The sequence below is a fragment of the Capra hircus genome, chromosome 11 (genome assembly GCF_001704415.2).
Source record: "Capra hircus breed San Clemente chromosome 11, ASM170441v1, whole genome shotgun sequence".
NCBI lineage: Eukaryota > Metazoa > Chordata > Mammalia > Artiodactyla > Bovidae > Capra > Capra hircus.
Genome location: NC_030818.1, coordinates 67,990,132 through 68,015,922, shown reverse-complemented (window position 1 = coordinate 68,015,922; position 25,791 = coordinate 67,990,132). Strand labels below are relative to the sequence as shown.

The 25,791-nt window shown below is 42.8% G+C and overlaps 1 protein-coding gene across 2 annotated transcripts; it reads right to left on the bottom strand.

Annotated features, from left to right (window-relative positions):
* Nucleotides 270-25,467, bottom strand: MXD1 (MAX dimerization protein 1). Of its 2 annotated transcripts, none has more exons than XM_018055462.1 (6): nt 25,145-25,467; nt 24,298-24,397; nt 19,446-19,475; nt 6,701-6,815; nt 4,811-4,970; nt 270-4,628 (listed from the first exon to the last, which is right to left on the bottom strand). In XM_018055462.1, the coding sequence occupies exons 1-6, from the start codon at nt 25,215-25,217 to the stop codon at nt 4,438-4,440; spliced, it is 669 nt and encodes a 222-aa protein (XP_017910951.1). In that variant the 5' UTR covers nt 25,218-25,467; the 3' UTR covers nt 270-4,437. The 2 variants fall into 2 exon arrangements, with proteins under 2 accessions (XP_017910951.1, XP_017910952.1); XM_018055463.1 differs by having other exon boundaries at nt 24,577-25,466.

Below are 25,791 nucleotides of genomic sequence, written 5' to 3'. Positions count from 1 at the left end.
AATAAGAAATCAAAATTTAAAATCTGGGTAAATCTTAGAAACAAGTGCTTTATTAATTCTTATTTTATGATTTTGAGAGAAGACAAAGATACTCAATTTCTTCAGCCATTCAATAGCTGATGATAACAGTGCCAGGCAATTATTTCTTCTTTCAGAAGATAGGGTAAGAAAATCATCCATGTAATAAATTAATGAAAAAAATCATGATAAATCACATATCATACCCCCCTGCCCCCATCCCCAACTATTTCCAAAAACAAAACATCCCACAGTCTACAGAGATCTGATCATGTAGAATGAGAAAAAACACCTCATCTAAAAGGGTCTTTGGGTCATCTTCTCCCAGGAAGGATTTTTAAAATCAGGAGTAGCCAGCTACTGAAACCTACTGCATCCAAGAGTTAGACATACAAAAATAAGAGACTGACACGCAGGAAATTGCTTTGCAGCCTTTGACTTTCTGGTGTTCAACACACAGGGCAGGTAAAAGGGGGAAGACAAAGACACTTGAGGAAACAAAGAAGAAAGAAAGGAGATTTGGGGGACTAAATGGATTATAAAGCACAATGAAAGTGGTATCCTTGCCAATTCAGTATGATATAAAAACCTAAGTTATGTGTCTGTATATACGTTTCAAAAGTAAGTTTTCTCTTTAAAGGATGGGGGAGAGGAAAAAGGAAGTCCACAAAAATGCATTATTAAGCCCCAGGATATTGCTAGGCAGTTATTCTGAACATTACAATCCTACCCAGTTTATACTTTTTTCCCCCACACCCCGAGATTTGCTTTTGGCCACTTCAGGGACAGAGAAGAGACCCATAGGAAACCCAGGGAAGGACCCTTTGTTTCTTTTGGAAAAAAGTAGAGGTTAAAGGAGAATGCCCATCTTAAAAAAAAAAAAAATTCCTCAAGCCACTTAAGCGGCCAAGTGTAGGGTCAGGGCCTTCTTAGAGCTCAATTCTGAATCAACACTGAAATTATTTTAGCTTTCGGTTGACAGGAAGAAAAATCTAGGTCCTGCTCAAAAAGGTGACGCTCTTTGAATCACTAGCATAAGATATTTGACTAGAGAAAGGAGCCGCGGTCACTATCAGCACCTTGAATTCCAGATCTCTGCTTAGCAAAAGAAACCAAAAACACCCTGGGTGTGTGCCCGCCATTCTAAGCCAACAGGCAGGGAAAGTTAGGTCTTCTGGGTGTTAGCAGAAGCACACATAGAGATTTTCTCACTGCATGAAATTAAACTGCACTACATACTCTTTATTTTCCCACTTGCATTGCAGTGGTTATCAATAAGAGTACAGATTTCTTCTTAGTTTCTTAAAACCAGTTTTCACATAAAAATATTCATGTGCCTATATTTACACACATCTATTATTTACGTACAACAGTCAAAGTCTTAAAGGCTGGGGTTTATATCTTTGCCCATCCCCTCCCCCCAACAACCGTAATAGAAAGGTTTTTCATTTTGCTTAAAAAAAAAAAAGAAAAGAAAAACCAGAACCAAAAAGACTGTCTAGCTCTTAACAGTCATGCTGGTGGATAAGTGAATGGCAGGGCAGATTGGCGAATCAGGGTGGCTGATTAGCCACGTGGGGAAGAGGATTAGCTGCCTTGGGCTGAGTTTGCTGGTCCTGAAGCTTACAGTTTTGGTTAGAGAGAGGCTTGTCTGGCACGCCGATTTGGTCTACTTCGAGCTCTGAAAGTTGTGTCTAACCCTGGTGTCAGTTTATCACAAGTGCATAAAAAATATAGAGATCTATCAAGTTCCACATTTATATGCCATCAAATGGAAAAGGACCAGACAAACAGTGCAAAGGTCAAATAATCACTATTTTATATCGGGACAGTACATTTCATATTCCAACCGAAAGACAGAAATGCAGTTTAACTCAAAAGGCACAACAATTGAAACACAAAAAATAACGGCATCTCTCAGATGCCTTACTTCTAAATTAAACAAACAAAATACATGAGTTTTGTTCCCTTCCCTCCCTCAACGCAAGCCCACAAGCTTTTCCCAAAGTCTTGAGTTTTCGATGCCATACAGCATCCAGTATCATGGACTTGTGAGGCGCTTGAAGGTAGCAATTAAAATGCTTGCGAGGTCTAGTGAATGGCATTCAAAAGGGACCTCAAAGTGCAGTTATATCTTTTTTCAAACATGTTACAGGCTGAGCTGGCTCTTTGAACACTATCACTCTGCTTAAATTCAGGAAGCAGGCTTTAAAAATGCAAAAGGCATACTAGTTGTATTTCAGTGCAAATCTTCAGCTGGTAATTGGAAAAGATTCCAACAATTAAAAAACGGAAAAAAGAAAGAAAAATCTTTTGTATCACCTGCCCCTCCCCCCACCCAAAGCTGAAATGAAGAGAAAAACAGAACAAAACAAAAACAGAAGAATTACAGATGACTTTGGAATCATTTAGGAATCCACTACTTCCAATTAAAATTTTTTGAATACATTAAGAAATCATTTAAAAAGCAAAAATAAACACAAAGGTAATGTTTCAGACTGCTCTTCACGTCTAGAATGAGCTTCCGTGTGGAGTGCGTTTGAACTTTTAGTTGTGGGCAAGGAGGGGGCGCTGAGGAGGTGCGAGGCTGTGGTGGGGGAGACCGCAGGCCAGCTGGGGGCACAGGCGGCCACCACTACCGCTTCAGCCAGTGAGCCCTTAGGTTGCAGTGTGGCTGTAGATTTTAGGAATGTTCTCATCACTTTGTGACACACGCTCTGTTTCAGCGTCACAGTTATTACAAATGGTTCAAATTCAATGAAAAAGGTTCGCCAGAGGTTGAAAACATTGAGACCTCGAAAATATGAATGCAAAAATATTAAGGGGAAATGAACCAATTTTGTAGATACTTACATACAAAGTTTCTAGAACATCTATAAAAGCACAAAGTCATAAGAATTTATTTTCCATTACATTAGTTTATATAAAATGAATAAATAGTATTTATAGATTTAATGTGTCTTATGTACATATACATGTGCTCTGTTTTAGCTTAAATAAAAATGCTACAAAGTGGGAGACCACTTAAGGGAGAAATCATAACCAGAAAGAAAAATCAGCCTTTTAAACTATCAACCCAAAAGCCTCCATAAAGAAGTTTCCGGGTGCGTCCAAAAACAGTCGGTGAGGAGAGGGATTCTAGTAACTGTACCATCCCTCCTGTTCACGTGCAACAGAGTAAAAATGTGGACTTTTCCCCTTTCACTGATGATGGACACTGGCTCAGCCAGCGCCAAAGCTCAGTTATTGCTGAAAGTTACATAGGAAAACAGATTAGCATTGGACCAAATGTCACTTATTCGGAAAAAAAAAAAAGGCATAATCAGTTTGTGTTAAGTGGGAAATGGAGATCTCATTTATCTCTGAGGTAGGAAAAAAAAATGTTCCAGAGACAAGTAGCAAAACCAGCTTGGAGGAGAAACGTGCCTTCAGAGAGCAGGCACAGCACGGACCCAGGGACAGCGCACAAAAACAGATTTGTACCATTGTGTTCGTGAGGACAAATGATGCTGGAACTCCTATAAGCAAGGTGTCCATCTGACGGTGAGAAATACTGCTCCTGTCTGCACGCGGGTTGGGGCGTTCACTCGGGGGGTGTGTGTACGTGTGTGTGTCTGTGTGTGTATGTGTGAGAAGCGCGTGTTTTCTGGAGGTATTCCTGACTCGTCACGGGTGGTGAGGGCCAGGGCTAAGTGCTCTTAAATGCCACTTTCAAAGCTTACTTTGGAGTTCTGAGATCAAGATCTCAGCTTGAAAAGTTTGTTTCCTTCAGTTTCCTAAGCACAAGACACATTTGGACATTTCTGCTAGGCATGTCACACAGGAAGCCAGAAAACGTTAAGGAAGGTCTAGAAGACCACACGGGACAGTAAATAAGAGGGGGAAACTGCCAAGATGTGAGAGGGGCTTATTCCGCCTCAGAGTTCTTGGATGCTTCAAACTGATAGGAATGTACGGTCTCTCAGAGAGACTTGTGGAGAGAGAGAGAGAAGCTAGAGGATGCCATCAGAAATCCGCGATCCCGGTCGGCGTCCCCCAGCTTCCGGCGGGGCTAAGCAGTGTTCAGCCACCCCAGACTGAGCAACACAGAGTCAAGATGCCCCTGGACGTCCTGGCTGCACTGACTGCCTCAGCGGGACCTGCCTGCCCGACACTGGGCGGGTGCGGGCTGCTGAACCCTTTTTGAGATGGGACTCGGGGATTTAAAAAAAAAAAGAAAAGAAAAGAAAAAAGGAAAAAGAAAAAAACAGAAACCCACAATCCTAAGCACTTCCTTGACAACTTTAAACGCAGCTGCTCTTGGTGACGTGGTACACGGAAGCCGACGTGCGAGGGGATTGTGGGCAGGTCCCATACGCTACCTAAATCGGAGCCGACAGGGAGGACCATCCGGGCGGCAGCCGAAGCGACCACGCTCTCCTAGAGACCAAGACACGTCGTCTTGTGACTGTCCTGGAGCTTTATTCTCTTGACGCTGGAGCTGGAGTAGCCCTCGTCACTGCCCAGGCTTTGCATGCTTCCCCGCTCGTCCGAGTCGCTCACGCTGCTGCAGCTCCAGTCCAGGTCGCCCGTGAGATAGTCTGTGCTCTCGACGTCCACGTCGATCTCTTCTGTGGGGACGAGACAGACCGCGGTGAGGGCCCGCCTTGAGGAAGACAAGCTCGGCTGTGGGCCCTAACCGCTGAGGGGCCAGGAGGCTGGCTCCTGCAGGCCACACCCCTTGACTTCTCTAGGTCAGGGGGCTGCTTGGTACCCCCCTCTGCCCAGGTGGAAGGGGGCGGGGGCAGCTCACCCCTGTCGGAGTCAGAGCGCTCGGAGGAGACAGTGGAGCCAGTGCTGTCCATCCGTATCCTCTCGATGCCCAGCTTCTCCAGCTGCCTCTTCAGGTGCCGCTGCTCTCGCTGCAGCTGGTCGATTTGGTGAATGGCTTTTCTGTCACAGTCTTCAAGTTTCTGCGGGTCGAAGGGGCAGTTGTTGAAGGGCGCGGGCAGATTTCACAATCGGCGATGGCCCCGCACCTCCCTGCCTAGAGGTGAAATATGCCAGTTTCCCACAGAGGCCGTCTGCCGTGTCCTTTGCTGAGCTGCTCGCAGGGACAGGAAGCTGACTGGCTGGTGACCCCCTATCTTCATCTAATTTTATCACCATCAACAGCACTGCGGAACCTGCACTGCTGTGTGGATTTCGGGGTGAGCCGACACACTGGCACCCGGCCCCCTCAACTGCAACAGTGAAGAGACTGCGGCGGGAGCCCCCAACCTGGTCTCCTTTGCCTGTGCCGACGCCTCCCCCAGCACCTATTCTCTGAGCAGCTCTGTGTGACAGAAGCTTAAGAAACATACCTTTTCCTTTAAAGGTATGTTTATTCAAGTATGGATCCCAATTACACTGGTGATTTTTTGTGTCATGCCAAGTCTCAATTAACTTCCGTCTGTTGGCAGGAATGACATTCCCGTTTGAAGTTCTCATTCCAAACTGTCCAAATAAGAGCTTAGAAAACACATTTTCATAGATCACTTTGTTTTCACAAATCTGTTCTCCAGTGTCTCAGATAATTCTTCAGATGATTATGAAGATTGTGTAATTGTGGTTGTTTTGCTCTAAACAGAGGTTCTTGCCCCCCTGCTGCAGAACTGCCATGTATGCAGGCTACTAACCAGAATCCAAGTGACATGTGTCTGCTTGTGACTATGACTATAAAAACACGCTAAACAGTGATTTTGGCTCAGGAGTTACCCTTTGTTTTTTAAGACACATACTGTGTGCTGACTTTGTTTCAGACTCTCTGGGAGGTGCTGGGGATACAAGGGGAACGCAAAGATCTGGTCCTATCCTTGTCTGTACTCTAACATAGTGGATGGAGACAAGTGAATAGTCACACAAACCATGGTCAGATGTCAACTGTGACAAGTCCTAAAGAGAGAGATCCAGCAGTAAGGACCATCTCGTAACAGGAAGAAGGCAACTCAGTCATGGAAGGCATCTCTGCACCATGATACCTGTGCTGAGGTCTGAAGGATGACAAGAAGTCAACTAGATGAAGAAGGGAGGGGAAGAGTGCACCAGGCAGAGGGAACAGCATGTGCAAAGGCCCTGTGGTGAGAGAGCCTGACAAGGGCAAGGGACTGAGAGCAGGGCTGGGTGGGGAGAGGAGAGTGTCTGGCATGAGCTGCTGCTGCACAGGCAAGGGGGTGGGAAGGCGGCAGGTAAGGCAGGCCTGGGAACACAGTATGTCCTGAGCAGCCACGGAACACTTTTCCATGTGGTGACATGTTGATTTGAACTTTGGAAGGACTGACCTTGGGAAGCAGGAGATTAGCTTGCAGGAGCCCTCTGAGGAGTCTGCTGCAGTACATGATGGTGTTTATGGAAACAGAGCAGGCTGTGGCATATGTAAGTCTTGAAGGCATGTGGCTAAGGAGCAAGATGATATCAGGATCGAGGGTGACCCTGAGTTTCTGGCTCGTACATCACACGGACAGCTGGATGGACAAGTTAACTTCTGGTTCTCGGGGGTGAGAATTACTCGGTTGGGTGCTGGACAGGTTGAGTCTGTGATTCATCCAAGAGGCAGGTTGGAAGAGTTCAGAGGAGAGAACTGTCCTGGAGATAGTCTCTCATAACAACAAACAAACCCTCAATGGGCAGGTCAAGACAAAAAGGCACCTCAGGATGCACTTACCTTTATGTGCAATTTGGCTTTTGTTAACAAACTCAACGTAGTGTGTCGATTTGATTCTGGACCAAGTGGCACCAGCCCCTTCAACTTTTCCAGGCACAAGCGAAGGTGGGCCCGTCTACAAAAATAAGATCAAAGAAGCACTCGAGACTTTCATAGCTGGCCAGAAGGCGCCTGGGAGAACAAGCTCTAACAGAGTATGAAGTTGCCCAGACCCACTGATGGCAAATGCCACCAGGGACTTCTGGCCAAGCGAACATCTTTTGAAATTAGGCAACTCTGATAAAAACCAAGGAGACGCAAAATCCATGGTTTTCTAAAGTCTGTAACACACATCAAGGGTAAACACTGATATCTATACACTATACATGCCAGTGAGAGAATCCTTTGAACCCATATATCTCTTTCCCCTTTCAGGATCACTAAATAATGACAACTATATCTTGCTGTATATAATATTTATCCATGTGAATGACAAATGTGTATGGTTATTTGTTACAATTTTATTAATAATAGCAAAGATTGAAACCCAATCATCAATAGGGACTGGTCAAGTGAATTATGGTGCACCCACACAGTAGAGTGCTATGCAGCTATGAAAGACAATGAGAATATGCTCTATGCATTACGAGGAAAGAGTGCTCAGATATGTTAAGAAAAGAAAAGCAATATACCAAACTATGCCTATAACATGCTATCTTTGAGTAAAAATGGAAGAAAAATAATTTCTATATTCATGTTTTCTTGTGTGACATAAAGAAAGTCTGAAATGATACATAAGAAACTAGTAACAGCGACTGGGCAGAGAGGCATCAGGGCTAGTCGGACAAAGAGAAAGAGAGGGAATTTTTACTGAATAATTTATTATAGGCTTTGGTTTTTCAGCCATTCAAAAAGTTAAATGCATTTTCTCAAAAATAAGGAAAAAGCCCATCAGTGGTATTGCTATACCAACAAGCATGCTGAGAGCTGGCAAGGACCACCTGTATGTCTTGGAGCGGGACAGAACGGGAGGAAGGCCGCCTGAGGCAGAAGCTGCAGACACTCACTGAAGAGACAGCATTTACCACAGACCAGAAGCACAAGAGTCTCTACAATTTTGGAAATGAATACTTCACTGAAACCCTGGAGCCTAGCAGATTCTGGAATGTAAGAAACAGCCGAGGTTCAGAGTTCTTGCTTCAGTGAACCTCCACCTCCTCAAGCCTTCGCAGGCCATTCCAGTCCACAGGGCTTCCTCCTTTTCCTGAGTCCTTTCTATACTATTCACTGGGAAATTCACTGTTCTGCCTGAATTTTTTGGCATTTGTGGCTTAACCATTCATTGCTAACTCCTTAGAAAGTTGGGATTACAACTATTGTTGGGTTGCCTTGATGCCTTCCCCTCTCATATATATGCTTAATACATGTCTGTTGCATAGATGGTGTCTTCTGTTCCACTGGACCAAGTTTCTCGGGGCTTGAGTGGTTCTGAGCCCCCACCTCATCTGCTTCTGAGCCTCCTTCCTCATCTAGCTCTCGAGGTTACCCTGAGCTCTCCAAGGCCCCCTAAGCCCTGATGTCCAGGGGTTAGGAGCTCGAGGAGTCCAGCATTCATTCCTGAGCTAGGAAGATGTAGTGGTACAAATTCTGTACTATTTTATAAGACTTCTGCTTGCTCTGAAAACCTGCCCGCGTGGAATGGCTGCAAACAAAGAGTCACATGAGAAGTTGGCTCCTTCAACTACTACATGAGGAGAAACACAAACACAGGACCTGTGTATAAAATGTACTTGTTCACCTCTTCATAAAAGAGCCCTGAAAACAGACCCTACTATTAGAAACACTATGAAAAACTATGATTAGTCATATATAGTTATCTAACTTATTCCCACTACAAAGTTTACAAAGTTTTTTTAAAAGTTCAAAAATTAAAATTAGACCTTTTTTCAGCCTGCTCACTGCAAACTCTGCATGATTCTCAACAGTGCCACGGTAGTCCTTCTATGATGCGGGTTTATCTACAGATATGAGTATGTGAATTTTTAAGGAAGCTTGTTTTCTGATAAAATTAATAAAAGTCATCTTTCCATGCAGTGTCATTCCTAGTCATTCAGGGAGTCGGGCCCAGAAAAGACCATTTCACTCCCCAAATGTGGGTGGCCAAAGAACTATCCCAGGTGTGAAACTTGAAATCAGCCATTTGACTGATTCAAGCTCAGAGTAATACATGTTCGTTCAGTATTTGCTGACCTAGTTTTATGAAAATAGGACCGCAGTGCTGCTGGATTTTTGTAGAGATCCAAAGCCAGCTGGTGTCTTTGGAGTGCCTGCCTTGGCCTGCTACAGCGCCTCACTGCTCCAGCCCGATGGCTGCCCTGCCCACCATGCCGCACACACATCCGCAGGCTGGTGCCTGGACAGACCTCAGGGGAGGGATAAGGTATGTGAGGAAGCTTCAGTTCTGTCATAGAGCAGTGAAATTCAATTCTTGAGCCAGACACAGAAAAGCAAACAGACCCCTCTGTAGCAGCTTCCACTGAGGGTTCTCGACTCCAAGACACACCCCTACCCCCAAGCTGGGACCCAGAATCCTTCAGCCAGCCGTGAGCACCCATGGAGCTCCTAGATCTAAAACAAGTAGAACAAGCTCCTGTCTCAGCTCTCTGTCCTCAGTCCTGACCCCTCCCCTGCCCACGGCTCTGGCCTTCTAGAAGGAGCCTACTGTCCCACCGTGAACCTGGCCTAACCCCCTTTACCAGGAATTAGCAGGTTTGGCTACATCGCCTCAACAGAAAGCCACTCGACACTTCCATCTGACCCTTACTTGGATCCCCTCTCATCACATATTCAGACAGACCTCTTCCTGTTGTCAGGAGCTGCCTCCCAGCTCCCCACCCCCACCCTGCCACCAGCAGAAAAGGGTGGTCAAATCCTGGCCCCCCTCCTGCCCCAGCTGCCTCCTCTTTTTGCACTGATCCAACTGCTTTGTAAGTGATGGACTTTGACAAACCTCATCTGCTGACTCTTCAGAAATATTGCTCTCATTATTGTGAATAGGTTGATATACCTTTGGTCTACAGTAGTACAGAGAAACCAATCTTTGGATGCTCAGAGTCAAGTGTGGCCTATAACTAGTGATAATTAAACTAGATGCAAACTACAGCTTCCCTTTGGCATGCCTTTTTTTTAATATCTCAAATTTTATTTATTTTTGTTTTTAATTATTTTTATATTCTGAATGTGTCAGTCACTATACAACCAAATATTAGCGTAGTGATTAAGGGCAAAGGTTTGGGACTCTGGCCTTGCCACTTATTTCCTGTGTGACCTTAAGCAGATTACTTAACTCCATGCAGCATCCGTTTCCTTGGCAGTAGAGGAGGATGACAATGCCCCCTGCGAGGCCTGTCGTGAGTATTGACTGAGATGGGTATGGAAGCCCAGACCAGGGTCTGACAGGAAGTGCTCTGTATATGGTAGCAGTTATTCTTTCAATCCTAGCTTCCTTTGAGGAAGGATAATTGCTGGGAGCAAACACAGATAATTATAACCCTATCATATTCCTTTCAAAGTCAACAGGGAACTCAGAGTGTCTCACTGGGTAAACAGAGGCTGTCTGGTCAAAATCCAGTTCACTCAACTCTTCCTTAAGGAAAACGGACATCTTTTATCATTAACAGATTTAGTGGGAAATCTAATCCATTTTCTATGGAGATACAGATCTTGCTTATGCCAAAGGTACTATTTTTTTTTTTTTAACATTTAAAAAATTAGCAGGGACTTTACAAAGCTAACCCATGCCAAAGGAAAGACTCTCTTGGGGCCACCCCCATCATCCGGAGGCAGGACTGGAAGGGACTCAGCAGTGTGGAGGGAACCATCTAAATCACATGAAGACTCCTGCCTACACCTCTAGTTCAAAGGCCAAAGACAAGTAAAAATTGGGGCAAATATGTACTGACCTTGGAAATGCAAGCACATTTCCAAATGTGTTATCCATACCCAGAAAACCTAAAATATTTCATGTACGATAGCAAGAAGAAAGGAAAGCATGTCTAAGTACAGACTTAAAATAGTCTGGGAAGGCTCTCTGGGAAGAAAACTATAAAACTTTGCTGAGAGACATAAGAAAATCTGAATAAATGGAAAAAAATAGCACATCCCTAGATATGAACCCTCAAGGTAAAAATATCAATGTTATCCAACTTTTTCTACAAATTTAACATAATTCCAGGAGAAAAAAAAATCCCCACAGCATTCTTTTTAATGCTGGGAAATTAAACTCAATCTAGAAGAATAAAGAGACTGCCAAAATTCTTGGAAAAGAAGAATGAAGAGGACTATGCTATACTAATCATTAAGTTGTATTACTAAGTATCAATAATTAAAAACAGAATATACTAATATAGGAAAAGGTGGACAAATCAAAGGAAGAGAAGAAAAAATTCCCAGAAACAGACTTAGGAATAGATGTGAATTGAGCATACAATGGAGCTAACACTGCAAATTCTTGGAAAAGAACAGATTACTCAGAAAATAGTAGGGGAGTGGGGAATAAATATCCAAAGACATTCTAAATATATTAAACATTTAAATATAAAGTATACTTGGATATGACTTAGTTCTGTTGTTAGTCTTCCTTAACTCATGTCAGCCATGAATTATGGAAAATTAAACCTGCGAGTGAATGAGGTCATCAGTGAAGTGGGCTTTGGCCTTTTGGGGGCACTTCCTGCCACTCAAGCTTGGCACTGACAGAAGGCACCTGGGTTCACCAGTGTGCTCTCAGACAATTCTGAATGCTGCTCTTTTCATTTCTGCTTCCAGACTCAAGCTACTTTGATTCTATCCACACCTTTCTCGCTCAGGTGAGCAGATTTGTAAATTGATGGAAAGATGCAACAAAAAAAAAGTAAGTCTCCAGGTAGAGATGATGCTATTTGCAGACAGTGCTCCTGAATTTACTCTGTTATCCCTAAAGTTCTTCCTGACTTGTATGTAGCCAAGACCAGGAGGAACGGCATGAAAGCAGGTGTGCAGCTGTGTGTGTGAGTGTACTGAGAGAGAGGCACTGTTATTAGACATTACTCTTCTTTATGCAGGATGTAACTGAACTCTCTCTGCCAGATTTTCAGTGAAATGTACGACACAAAAACGTACCAGGCTGGGGCAGAGCGAACAGGATGGTAGCCAGGGAAGAGAATAGATTAAGTAATGAGGTTCATAGATGGAAATCCTGAAATATACACTTGGTTGTTTCATTCACTTATTAACCTCTAGCATCTCTCAAAGGATTACTATGCACTGCTACCTTCCTAGGTGCTGGTGATAGAATGCTGAGTGAGACAAAGTCACTGCCTTCGAGGTACTAAAAGTTGAAGTTTACTTCAAACATATAAACAAATTATTGCAGGATCACTTATCTCAGCTACCTTCAGGCTGTGACAAATAATAGCTCTCACTGAAAGTTCTAGAATGGACCCTCCTTTGCCCTCTACCAAACATTATTTTTTTCTTTTCCCTTATCCACATCTTGTTTGACTTAACTTCTCCATCCATAAGGGTTTTCAAGCTTTCACAGCTTATTAGAAGCTTGTTTCCCTTTCCAAATAGATAAAATTCATTTATTCTTTCACTTGCATGCTGCAGACCTCCTATGTATCTATTTGTTCTGTTTCTTCCATTACCAACTAACAGAAGTGACTGTCTTCCATTTCGTCTTAATCCACTCGAGTCTACAAATAATAAAGCACCTGCAGATGCTGTCCTAAAAGTAGAATCTGATCTCTTTGATAATTCACATGCCTCCTCTTTGAGGAAAGCCATACTTAATGAACATGATCCACTGGACCTCACCGAGTACTAGTTTTCATTAAAATTGGGCCTAGGACTATTACCAAGGGAGAAAATAAGGTACATAAACCATACCTATTTCCTCTCCTACTTTTGTGGGGACACAGATTTAGCCAATTAAATAGTAAATCCTATAGGATAACTGGAGGGTGAAGTGAAGTGAAGTTGCTCAGTCGTGTCTGACTCTTTGTGACCCCATGGACTGTAGCCTACAAGGCTCCTCTGTCCATGGAATTTTCCAGGCAAGAGTACTGGAGTGGGTTGCCATTTCCTTCTCCAGGGGATCTTCCCGAGCCAGGGAAGGTTGAATAACTGGTGGATGAATAAAGATAATTTCCAATATGGGTATGTAATACGGGTATGTATGAGCTGCATTGTGATTTTAAGAAAGAATATTTAGTATAGACTAAGAAGAAATAAATCTTACGGTGTCAAAAATTACTCCCCTAAAAGTGACTACAGGTCACGGAGATCATAACCTTCTCCAGATTTGGGGTTGAGACCAAAGCTTTACTGGATTACAAAAAAATCCAGGGGAAGAATACAAGTCACTCTTTGAGGGAAAAAAGTACTCTCCTTCTTTTTCTAAAATGGTCCCTTTATAAATATTGCCAAATGCATCCTTATTACTGACTTAAGTGGAATCTTGGAAGGTTTTGAAGATCTTTCATAACTGTGATGGTAACCTTTGTAAAATACACAGATAGCCATACATCCTCACTGCATGGGAACATGACACTAAGTGAGCAATGCGTAAACAGTAATTCATGCTGACTACATTTTATTAAAGTCAGTTCTACATTAAAGTATTAAATACATAATCATCTATTTAATACTTCCTTTATAGAGCCCAATCTTAAAAAAAACACAAAATATAGATTATAGTTAGTACCTGCTAGCTCTATCTCACCCTTCAACTATTAATGTCTAGGACAAAAAGTCAAGGAGTGCCTCCAGTGTTCTGGTAGGGAATTGGAAATTGGCTGAATAACTAGCATGTCTCTTCTACAAGTTCTTCCAAGAGGTACAGTCCAGGAAAATGGATTCTAGTAGCACAAATCAGGGTGTACCTCCACACTATCACCAGAGAGATCTGTACACTAACACCTATACCTTCCCTTTGTAATGACCAGGCTGTGCCCTCAGGCCCCTGTGGCAACAAAACAATGTGGATTTGTTACAACATCCTAGAGTGAAATGTGAATGTGGTCAAGGGTGTTCAAAAGCGGAAGAGTGGTGCAGCGCACACCACAACTCAGGCCCCTACCCTTTCCGTGGGAGTCTGGCCATTTGAAAAGCAAGACTCCAGAAGAAACAACTCTGGGGAACTGCAGTCTATCAGCATATCTTGCCAAGAGAGACCTGACTGGAATGGCTTCTCAAGTCAGACCAGATGCCATGAAATACTGTTTGACCACATAAAAACAACAGCTTAGGTCAGGCTGCCGAGTCCTCCTCACAGAGCACACACAGAAATCTTTTGTCATGGGGTCAGAAGACTCTGGCAGAGGTAATCTCTCTAGACCAGCTGCTTAATTCCAGAAAGGCCTGCATGTGTGTACCATTCCAGAAAAAATGGGTGTCTACAATTAAAGGAGATGCTAGAGCCTTCTTTTGAAAAGGAGCCCATTCAAGCACCTGACTCCTGACCCACCGGCTGCAGCGTATTTGCATTCACTCAGCCTCCATTTTGCTGAGCAGCGTATTGAAGGGCATTCAAACCAGAGGAATTACCAGCTAAGGAAAAGAGACAGCACAATTATCATCAATAAAGGGCATATCACAGCAACCAAAGACTAAAACGTTTCCCACATCCCAATAATAATTAATTAGTAGCAGTAGCAGTGGGAAACCAGTAGCAATTTTAAAATATATACACACAAATCCAGGAATACCTTTTACAAGGCATGTGTAAGATCTACACGGAAACACAACAAAACTTGGCTTAGAGACATAAAAGAGATCTGAGTAAATGAACACACACATCAAATCCTGGATGAAAAACTCTAATATGTAAACATGTACTTTTAAAGGTTAATTTATACTGAAATTATTTAGTTTGAATTTTGAAAATCCCCAAAGAATTTGGGGTATGGAAAATTGAAAGACTAACCATAAAACTCATCAAGAAAAATAAACTGGTAAAAAAAAAAAAAAAAGGAGGAGGGAAGAATAGGGATTTGCTCCAACAGATCCTGAAGTGCATGAACCCACAGTGATTAAAACTGTACACCAGTGCAGGAAGAGCAGACAGTGGAACAGAAGAACAAGTCTAGAATCAGACTCGGCCATAAACAAGAGTTTAGTACACACAGAGGCAGCGACTTAAAACAGTGTGAGAACACCGATCCTGTAAAGGTAAATGACAAACAGGGAGACTGTATGACATCTGAAGGGACACCACCTCTTTTTTGGCCACATGGCTTGTGGATCTTACTTTCCCAACCAGGGACTGAACCCACGACCCTGCACTGGAAACACGGAGTCTTAACCGCTGGACTGCCAGGGAAGTCCACCAAGGGGCAACTTCTTTCATATACACCCTTCATATTTTAGAATCTTTTCAAAATAAAGAAAAAGATGAATGCCTCAGTAGAGAATTGGGCAAAGGTTATTTAACAGGCTTCCCTGGAAGCTCAGACAGTAAAGAATCTGCCTACCATGCAAGGAGACCTGGGTTGGGAAGATCCCCTGGAGAAGGGAATGACAACCCACTCCAATATTCTTGCCTGGAGAATGCCACGGACAGAGGAACCTGGAGGGCTATAGGCCAGGGTGTTGCAAAAAGTTGGACACAACTGAGTAACTAACACTTATTTAACAGGCAATTCACATACACAGACACAAACTGTCAAAGATAATGAAAATTGTTAAACTGTCTTAGTAATATAAGTATGCAAGTGAAAACAAGTTGTGTGTTTGCTTTTTATCTATCAAATTTATAAAAGTCTAAGCTAAGATATAAACTTGTGAAGGTGAAGGAAAATATGGCCTATAATCTGCCTGGTGGGCAATCCAGCAGTCAACATCAAAAACCACAACCATTTGGATACCAGTCATTTCACAACCATGAACTTACCCTAAGGAAATAATTATGATGTTGGATAGAGATTTATCTATAAGATAGTTTAAGGAAGCATCAATTATATTAGCAAAATAATGGGAAGAACCTAAAATAGGAGACTGGTTATATGAGTTATGGTACACCATATGATGTAATACTGATTTTTAAAAAGTATGCACAAGGGAGGGATGTGGGAGGGGGGTTCATGTTTGGGAACGCATGTAAGAATTAAAGATTTTAAAATTTAAAAAATAAAAAACTAAAAAAAAAAGAAGTATGCACAAAAGTCTAGTGGATACAGAACTTAGCAGGAATGTTGACAGCTGTTACTGCTGCAAGGTCTGTTACCAGTGATTTTTATTTTCTTTGTGCTTTTCTGAACTTTCCAACTTACTAAACTATTTTAAAAGTTTCTTTCCAAAAAACCAGTGAAAGATATATTTCAAAGTTTCACTGATCTCCTTGGGCTGCTAGAATTATGGATGATTTAATTTTTAGTATATGATTTTCTATATTTCTCAAGGCTTTCCCTGTGGTTCAGCAGTAAAGAATCTGCCTGCAATGCAGGGGACACAGGAGATGCATGTTTGATCCCTGGGTGGGGAAGATCCCCTGGGGGAGGGCATGGCAATCTGGTCCAGTATTCTTGCCGGGAAAACCTCGTGGACAGAGGAGCCTGGCGGGCTACAGTCCATGGGCTGCAAAGAGTAGGACAGGACTGAAGCGACCGAGCACACAACCCACTGTATTTCTCAGAATTTTCTATGAGGTCAGTTTTAAAAGGGAAAGAAAGACCACACACTCACCATGGGTGTTTCCTTAGGAGGCTAGACCCACAGAATTAGTTAAAACGCAGAGAAGCACATACCAAGTGACAGATGTATCTACAGTGACACCAAACTGAGCCCTCTGGCCTGGGGGCTTGGGTTCTGTTGGGCTTTGGATCCCAGCACCTAGTACCCAGCATCTATGGTGCTCCACGAATGCCTAGTCTATTGAATGAAAATTACTGCTGCCGCCTCTGCCACTACCACCTCCATCTCCACCATTCTAGAAATCTTTTAATTGTCCCACCACTGCCAAGATTATTAAACGGGCAGTTTGAATATAAGATCCTCAGAGTGGAGTCCTGATGCACACCAACTATTCAGAATCTCTAAAGAGCCACAGAAAAGGTTTAGGTGTGAAAAAAACTTAATACAAATCTAATTAACTCTGCAATGTTAAAGAGGAAAAAAAATCCAATTATTAGAATTCTTTTCCTCAATTGCTTTTTTTTTTTTTGAGAGCCATGGCAATCTTTTTTTTTAATGTGATGTTAAGGAAAAAATGGCCTAAGTGTATTAGCATTTTGCAAAGTGGTCTTCTTTTGCAGGATTCCGCTACAAAAACCAAGGAGACTGCAGCTGTTCAATTGACCGTCAAACCCTAAAATCATAAGCATCTACTCTTTACAAGAGAAGAACCTGACAACTTCAACTCCCTCCCACCCCACCCCGACCACCAATTGCAGCAACCAGCGCTTGGTTAAATTAACTAAATGTGAGTTCTTACTTCCCTCTCTTCTGCTCACATGCTTTAGACTAGAGGATAAATGATCAAGACCATAGAAGACCAAATTCCAAAAAAGGAAGGACAATAAGAGAACTAGATCACTAGCCCTTCAATAGCAAATGCTGACTGGTCACAATCTGAATTATAAGCAACTGGCCCAGTGATGACTTCAAATCCAGTTTTCTAGAACCTTTACCTCCATCGCTTCCTGTGCAGACTGTCTCTGCATCTTTCTCATTAGACAAACTACATTTCTCTAGGATGGAGACCATGCTGATTTCATACCCCAGTATAAACTTACTTAATACCCCAGTACTGAGCACAAGCTCTTAAGACATGGTAGGCAGAAAATACACATTCTTGAACTGCTAAAATAAATGATAAAATTGACATCCTGTGGTATTCCTGCATAGGTGAAGCGCAAAGCTGGGTACACCTAAGAGCCCTTACCTGAACGGATGACATTTTAATAATACAAATAAATACCTATGAGGAGGAGAACTAGGAGGCTTTTCAGCAGAAACAGTCCCAGTTAACCAGCTCCCCTAAAAACCATGGAGATGTAAGAGAATCTAAAGATGAGAGAGAGAAGCCACATCAGACTACCTTTCCGCCTTCAGAAGAGATACTCTGGAGTTTCCAGTTCATGATATGTAAATCCCTAATGCATAAAGACGGTCTGATTTCAAACATGGTCAGTCACAATCATAGAGAAATTGAAAGGGGAGGAGAAGGATGGAGAGAAGCACATGTGCGAGGCACACTCACCATCCATCTCCAGCACACACACACACCGTGGAGTAACGCTAAATGTTTGGCCTGTTCCAAGATTCTCCTCCCTTGTCAGGTCTGGTCTTCCCTTTCACTGATGAAACAGGCCATTCAGATTCTGACTATCAGAGTCAGACTCTCTTCAAAGAGGGTTTGCATGAAATAACCACATGTGTTTAGAGAACCATCATCACACATCATCCTGTTCATGCAGAACACCGAGAAAGCCCTCAATCTGGATGGGCAGCCTGTACTTCAAACTGATGGGAGTTCAGAGACCAGAATGAAGCTTGTTCAGTGATCTGAAGCCTTGGCTGAACATGAGAATCACCTGGGGTGCTTTTAAAAAAATACTAGTGCAGGATCTCAACCCAAACCAATCAAATCAGAATTGCTAGGGGTGAGGTCTGAGCGTTGGTGTGTGTGTGTTCCCCCCCCCCCGCTAAAGTTCCACAAAGAATTATTAATTTTTTTCAGCATGATAAAAGCAAGTGGTTATGTTTTGCATTACCAGAGGTAGAAGAAAATGTGCTTTTAAAAACACTCCACAGAGAGTTTATTATACAGGATTGGTAAAATACTGATAATTGTGGAAGCTGGGTGATGGATACATAGAAGCTGATTACATTATTCACTCTACTTTTGTATATTTGAAAATTTTTTATAATAAAAAGTTACTCTATAAAATGAGCAGAAATAAAAATGTGTTCTCTTACCCCAAAGAGTACATGACTGTGTGTGCATGCTAAGTTGCTTCAGTTGTGCCTGACTCTTTTTGACCCTATGGACTGTAGCCTGCCAGGCTCCTCTGTCCATGGGATTCTCCAGGCAAGAATACTGGAGTGGGGAGCCATGCCTTCCCAATTCATATGAGTGTATGTGTATACTATATTTAATGGGAAAAAATTTTTTTTAAAAATTAAAAGCTTTGCAAGTGATTCTAATGTGTAATCAGAGTTGAGCGTGACTAGGCCACATCATTTGAAAAATAAGGAGTCAAATCAGCAGCAGAAGGGAAGTCAGGTGAGATGTGGTCAGATGGAGCCCAGGGAGGGTGGCCTGCCTCATCTGAGTGCCTCACCATCTCCAATTTCTGCTTTGCATATATTTACCTAAATTTTGAGCATCTTTATTCACAAGTGAACTTCTGTATGTGTATGTATATATGTCTGTGTGTGTACATGATTTAAGACAGCACTACCAATTATATTCAGTAGCATGTAATTTTTGAAAAACACTATTTGCGGGAACATTACCTCTGAGTTAAAATGCTTTGGCCTTAGAATAGTCAAATGGAAAGCACTGCTGGGGAACAGCAGGCTGCAGGGGTGAGGGTTGGGGGTGTCATCTTGGGAGCCAGGGAGCCCATCTTATCTAAGGGCTTTACAGGCAGTGCTGATTAGAGGGTCCTGAGTGAACTCTAATATCAGGGGCTCACTGTGAGAAGCCAAGAGCAACAACCAAGTGTCAATGAAAAAATACATCAAAGCTCCCCCTTTCCCACACCCGGAGCCCCCAACTCACCTATTCTTCTCCATTTCATTGTGAGTCGATCTGAAAGAGGGAACAATAAGAGAAACATTATTCTTGTTTTAAAGGACTGCTCCAATGCCAACACAATTATTTTAACTTCTTTCTCTCTCAAGCTGGAGGGAGAGAAGACAGAGGAAGGGCTCTACTAAAGAAATTAGTCCCTCTGGGGAAATAGATAAATGTAAGTATCTCAAACAGCATTCAAGGAGAAGTGACAAACTGAGAGGCATGCATTCCCTAGTGGAAAAGTAATCCATTTTAAGAAAGGAAATAAAAGGGTTCTATTTATACAAAGGGAAAACAGCTGCACAATGTGATGCGAATTTGGGTTATATAATACCACAAGGCTTTCTTTAGGCTGAGCGTGGAACACCAGAAATTTGGCATCCCCACCCAGCTCTGCAGTTCTCTAGGTGTACTATATACCAAAATTGTACGCTAAGTTGTCTGACTATAGGATACAGTTTTAAAAGGATAAATATAACCCTTCTTCCCTCAATTTTTCTACTCCTTGAAGTTATTTTATTGCATGCAACCTCCCAAAAGATGCTACTGTTGAAGAGCTACCAAATGCTTTTAGGAAGGGGCTTCCAAAACTCAGTTCAATGTAAAGATGACAGGCTGGTTAAGGCAGCCCTTTGGGTGGAATCTGAGGTCCAGCTTTGCCACTGACTGATACTGTAGAAGAAATAAAAACGCTTACCATCCTGTCCTTGGTTAACTCTTTGGTAATATGGAAATAAAAATGACTGCCAATTATCTACAGAACACATATGGGTCAATGAGGTAGCAACTGTAAAAGTGATGAGAGAGGCTTGATGAAAGCACAGGTGTGTGTGAAATCAGATTATTAGTATGTTTACAGCTGACCTTGAATATAAGGTCTGGCCTATGGATTTATGGACAGGTTTTCACAGATGTCACAGGCAGTCAGTCAGTGTGGCTATCTCAGTGTCCATATCATATAACTCATCCCATCTAGTCAAAAATAAACTTGAGGAAACTGCCAGCATTATAAACGAACTGAATCTTGACCTCACTTTTGGAAATTCTCTAGAATCTAATCAGTTCAGGAGAGATGACACCCTGGCTCAGGTCAAGAATTCCGTGGGGGCAATTTAACTGGAACTTTACTGGGTCTTGGAAATAAATTCTCACAGTAATCATGGAGAAACCCTACTTCCATGAATGCTCAACCACTCATTCACAGCAAGGGCACCACCATCACGTCCATTCACACCAGAGACTAGTTGTGGGATTTGGGGCATTCTTGAAATGGGAAATTTCTAATCCAGCACTAAACTTCTTTTCCACAAGGCTTCTGGGATACAATTTTCATTCACAAGGAAAAACAAATAATAATGACAGTATTTTAAATTTTAGAATATTTGTTTTCTAGATAAGGGATATATGAACCTTAAGACTGGTTAATTTAAAACCTTTAAATTGATTCACTTGGTTACTCTTCAGTGTTTTTCAGTCCTGTTTTTCTGATGTATACTTCACTTCCTGCAATGGCCAGCAGGATATCACAGTTAACAAGAGTCTGGCCTGCAACTGCAAACCTTTGGCTTGATAGCATGTGGCATTCGGGTTTTAACAGAGAATAACAAGTTCAAAGTCTGACACATTTTTTAGATGGATGAAAATATATGATGACAGGTGGTCAAAATTTCCATGTTTAACTGTAGACAAGGACCATTCTGAGGAGGTGGAGGAGAGAAGGGTGGATATTTGAAATGAACATGGTGTCCGATTACAGAAAAATCAGAACACCACAAGTCACCCTTATCCCATCTGGATTCTTTGAAGATACATATAAAAAATTCAGAATTCCCAAGATAATCTTTTTTACAAATTCCATAAGCAGCATAACTCTTTCCAAACCTTGAACAGAGTTTTGGAAACTATGGATCCTATTTGATTACTTAAGAGTGTTGAACACATGGTGATTTTTACAAGGGGACTTATACCTAACGGCCAGGGCATTACTGAAATACGTTTGGTTTAGTGAAACTGAATTTGTCTTTAATAAAAGGGAGGCCATTCAAAAAAGGCCTTCCAGAGACTCCCTGCCAACTCTGTTGATGGGAAAACATTTATATTTTTAATTAAAGCATCATAAGAATATATAGACACCTTGTATCAAAATCATTTTCCATGTGATTATGGAAAAGATTGGATAAGTCTGGACTCATTGATAAAGGTCAAACGTCATCACTTAAAAATATATTTTAACAAAAATATTAACCAAGCCAAACCAGTCCCTGGGTTAAAAAAGACTCACCCTGTCAAGTCAGCTATATGACCACTGTCTCATAAAAGAACTGGGTGACAAGGGCTAAACTTCCTCTTTCACATGAATGCCAATGCCTGCTTCACCAATGTAACAAAACACACTTTTAAAAACTCTGGATTTCAAGTCTAATTATTTAAGTAACTGATTTTAAAAAATCAGTGGAAAAGAGAAAAAGATTCCATCTTCCTGTAGTTCTCCAGATGATTCCAGAACAATCAATATTCACAATTTCACTTGCTTTTGTTTTTTAACAAGCAATTAGAGAAACTTAAGATCTGCATTTTCAGTTTCAAAGAAGTTTGCTATGTAGCTAAATCTTATTTTTTTTATTGTTGTCCAAGGAAGAGTAACCCCCAGATGCTACAAGCAAAGAGCTCAGCATTTCAACCTGAATTAATAAGAATACACTGTTACCAATGGTTATGTAAACCAGAAGTAATCTATAGCTCTTACATCAGTTCAAAATTCTGACCATACATGGCCTTGGATATGTCTGATTCAAATCAAGGGGTCAAACTGCATTCTCTGGGGAGATGTCTCATTGCTCAGGTAAGGGTCATTCCAAACAGGTCATGAAGGAAGTGATTACATTTAAAGAAAACAACCTGGTGTTGCTTCATCTGTTTTGCTTGGTGCAATCTCCAGGTTTAATCATGGTCTCTCAGAGATCCCTGCACCACTTAAATTACTGCACGAATTCATCATTAGTGAAGAATATGGAAAACTGTGAGAGTCTCCCGCTTCTAACCATGGAAAGCAAACCAAATCCATTTACAGAAATAATAGAGCTTTCCCCCAGAGTTGCAATCATTTTCCCAGGAATAAAGCTGGATATTAAAGAAAAGAGAAAGAATCTATTTCTTGAATTGAAATTCTCAACTATCATTATTTTTCTTTCCTAATCACCTTTTGGAGAAGGGAATGGCAATCTACTCCAGTATTCTTGCCTGAAGAATCCCATGGACTGAGGAGCCTGGCCGGCTACAGTCCATAGGGTCGCATAGAGTCAGACACGACTGAAGTGACTTAGCATGGCAGAGCATGGCAGTCACCTTTTGGGGCCAAGCTACTTCTCTTCGACAACATCCCCTTCTTATTCTCACCACTGAACAACCCCTCAACAACTTTTCTGTGAAACTTAGGAGAAAACAAAGTACTAAGGATTAAGCCTCGACTATTAATGTGAACAATTCCTCTCAAATCATGAGTGGACAAGAGTGAAAGTGACAAATAAACTACACTTTTCCATAAAAATAAAGCAAAAGGGTTCAATGTCTTTTCAAAAAGTTATTTAAAAAATACTGTAACAAAAAGCAACGTAGATATTGTTTTACACCACTGCACACTACAAGTCAGCATCAACCTTCTTCTTGAAGGCCGTCAGTACTCGTGCACAGATCTACTTGCTACCACCTTTGGATAATGCCAAAGGTGGGAGGGAAAGGAAAAACCACCAGGTAACTAATTAACAGGTTCATCCTTCCTGTGCCTTCCCATTCAAGAGCTTGGCACATATGTGCTGCTCGCTCATATCCTGTGGTTCTTCCAATGCTAAGGACAATGGGGTGAACCAAGGACAGAAGAGGAAGGAAGAACAAGGGAGCTGAAGGTTTAAGTGGGAAACTTCGGGCTTTTAGTAGTCTGTATAATGTCACAGACACTAACCAAATAGTTACTTGCAGAGAGTATTCATGAGAATGGGAGATAGACAAGGATTCTAAATCAGTAAGGAAAATGTCAATGATTTTCAATCACTGGAATAAAAGGTATAATTGACTGAGTCTAATAAAAACAGATTCCCTAGCCAATGTATATATTAAGGGCAAAGAGGGGAAAAAGGGGGTGCAACAGCATTAATGGAGTACTCATTTATACCAGGAAGTACATTCAGGGTTTTATTATGTGATTTCATTGACCATTAACCAAATACTTTCCAGTGAGACTTACAAAATTTTAAGAATTACAAGATTAACGTAAAAAGCTTGTGGCATATGACTATTTTAATATCAATCTATTCCTCCATCAACAAAAAGCAGGTTTGAACCTCAATCGTTCCTCGCTGCCATTACAGAGTGACAGATTATCAGACATATCACTGTACTTAATTTACATGTCAAATATGAAATCCTACCATCTATGCCAAATCAAGACTTTAACATATTTACAAAATCTTCACTATGATAAGTAAAACGTGGGTAATGTCCAGTATTTTCAGCTATAGAAAACTTGCCCTGAATCTGCAACTTCTGAAGGCAAAATATTGTCACTGCTGCTAATCTCACTTGAAGTTTCCACAGATTTTTTGTTTCAAAAGGGAAGAAAAGCAAAATTAAGTTCTGGGGAAAAAAGTTCATAAAGAAATAGAAAACACTTCCATTTCTCTTCTCTTCTCAGTCCCCTCAACCCAAATAGAAGGGTTTCTTCCAAAGCCTTAGGACTATGTATACATTACTGAATCATGATTGCCGCTTCATTTACGGGGTTAAAATCCAGTATCATCTGCGGCATAACCTAAAAGAGAAAGGAAAATATTTACCAAATTACCTGCTACTGCTGTTATTCTTCTTGGATTTGCTCCTCCGTTTTAAGGCATCTCTGTCCTTGTTATTGTATGGTAACATGGAGGCATAACCATGTTCAGCTTCTAGAAAACCGGAGGATCCAGTTAATGAATGAACACAGAACAGTCAACACTCTCTCCCCTTCACAATATTTCCTTTTAAAAATGGATTTATTTTTTATTAAAAGAAGACTGTGGAAATAATTAAAAGGAGCAAGGTGGAATTCTTAGAACAATGATTGTTTTTTTAATTGAGTGAATACCCTCAGTTCGGAGCAGGTGTAAGGAGCATTCCAGCTGCTCATTGTTGAGAAAGACACAGCAAGTCTCAAGGAGCCTGGGTTTCCCATTGGCAACGTCCAGCAGGTTGGTGTATATTAAGTGGGACCGGCCTCAGACGAAGGTGCGGGGCCAGACACCGGGAGCCAGAGCCGAGGTCGGAGGATGCGGGGCAAGGGAGGCGCTGCTCCGCCGACTGGGAGACCCGGCGCCAGGCCCACTTGGGGGCGGGCAGGGAAGAGCCGGGTGAGGTAAACCAAGCGCTTGGCTGAGGGGGCCCCGGGCACCCCATTCGCGACGGAGTGCGGAGGGGGAAGCACTCAGGATCCCGGGGGCAGTGGTCCCTTTCCACTTCCATTCATTGACTTTGGGGGCAGCGACGGCCTCCCTTCGGACCGCGCGTGGGGAAAGCTGGAGGGGTTGGGAGCGCTCGCGGGTCGCGCTCTCAGCTCCTCCAACCACCCCCGGAGAGGCTGGGCGCCGGGATCCGCTGCCAGGCCCCTCAGAGCTCCCGGCACTAGCTCGGGCCGGCCCCCTCCCGTCCCCGTGCACCTCTCTCCCGTCGCTCCAGGTAGTCGGCCGCCTCCAGCAGCATCTGGATGTTCATCCGAACCGCCGCCGCCATTCTGCACCGGGGGCCGGAGCCACGGGACCAACCCCCACTGGACACGGGCTCGCCGCCGCCGCCGGACACCCGCGCCCCGCTATGGACCCCGCAGAGCAGGGCTGAGAGAGCCTCTCTGGCGACCACGCTCGCTGGAAGGGGGAGGGGACCGGCGAGCTGGGCACCACCGACACCGTGACAGAACCTACAGAAGAGCAGCAGCCGCCACCGCCGCGGAGTGTTTATCCCCGACTCACCGTCCCCCCGCCCCCAGGCCTTTCTCTTGACAGGCCCACTTCGGCTGCGTTCCTCATTGGGCGCCCCAAAGAATTCCCCGCCCCCGCACCTGTCCGATTGGGGGAAGGCACTACAGCCCCGCCCCTCAGAGTCCGCTCCTCTCCCTGGTTGGTCACGCTTGACAAGGCCCGGGCTCCACCTCCTCTTTCCAATTGGTGACAGGATTCTCAACTCCGCCTCATGCTCCTTCTCTGTTTTCCATTGGTTCTATACCAACAACCGGGCCCCCTTTTGCTTTGTTAGTATTGGCCAAGAGATACAGAGAGCAAGCCACTTTGCCTGTCTCCCATTGGTGGGA

Coding starts and splice junctions, on each gene's coding strand:
- MXD1 (XM_018055462.1), bottom strand. CDS start 25,217: ATGGCGGCGGCGGTTCGGATGAACATCCAGATGCTGCTGGAGGCGGCC. Junction 19,476..24,297: donor AAGAATAACAGCAGTAGCAG/GTAATTTGGTAA, acceptor TCCCTCTTTCAG/ATCGACTCACAATGAAATGG. Junction 4,971..6,700: donor AAGCCAAATTGCACATAAAG/GTAAGTGCATCC, acceptor TTCGACCCGCAG/AAACTTGAAGACTGTGACAG.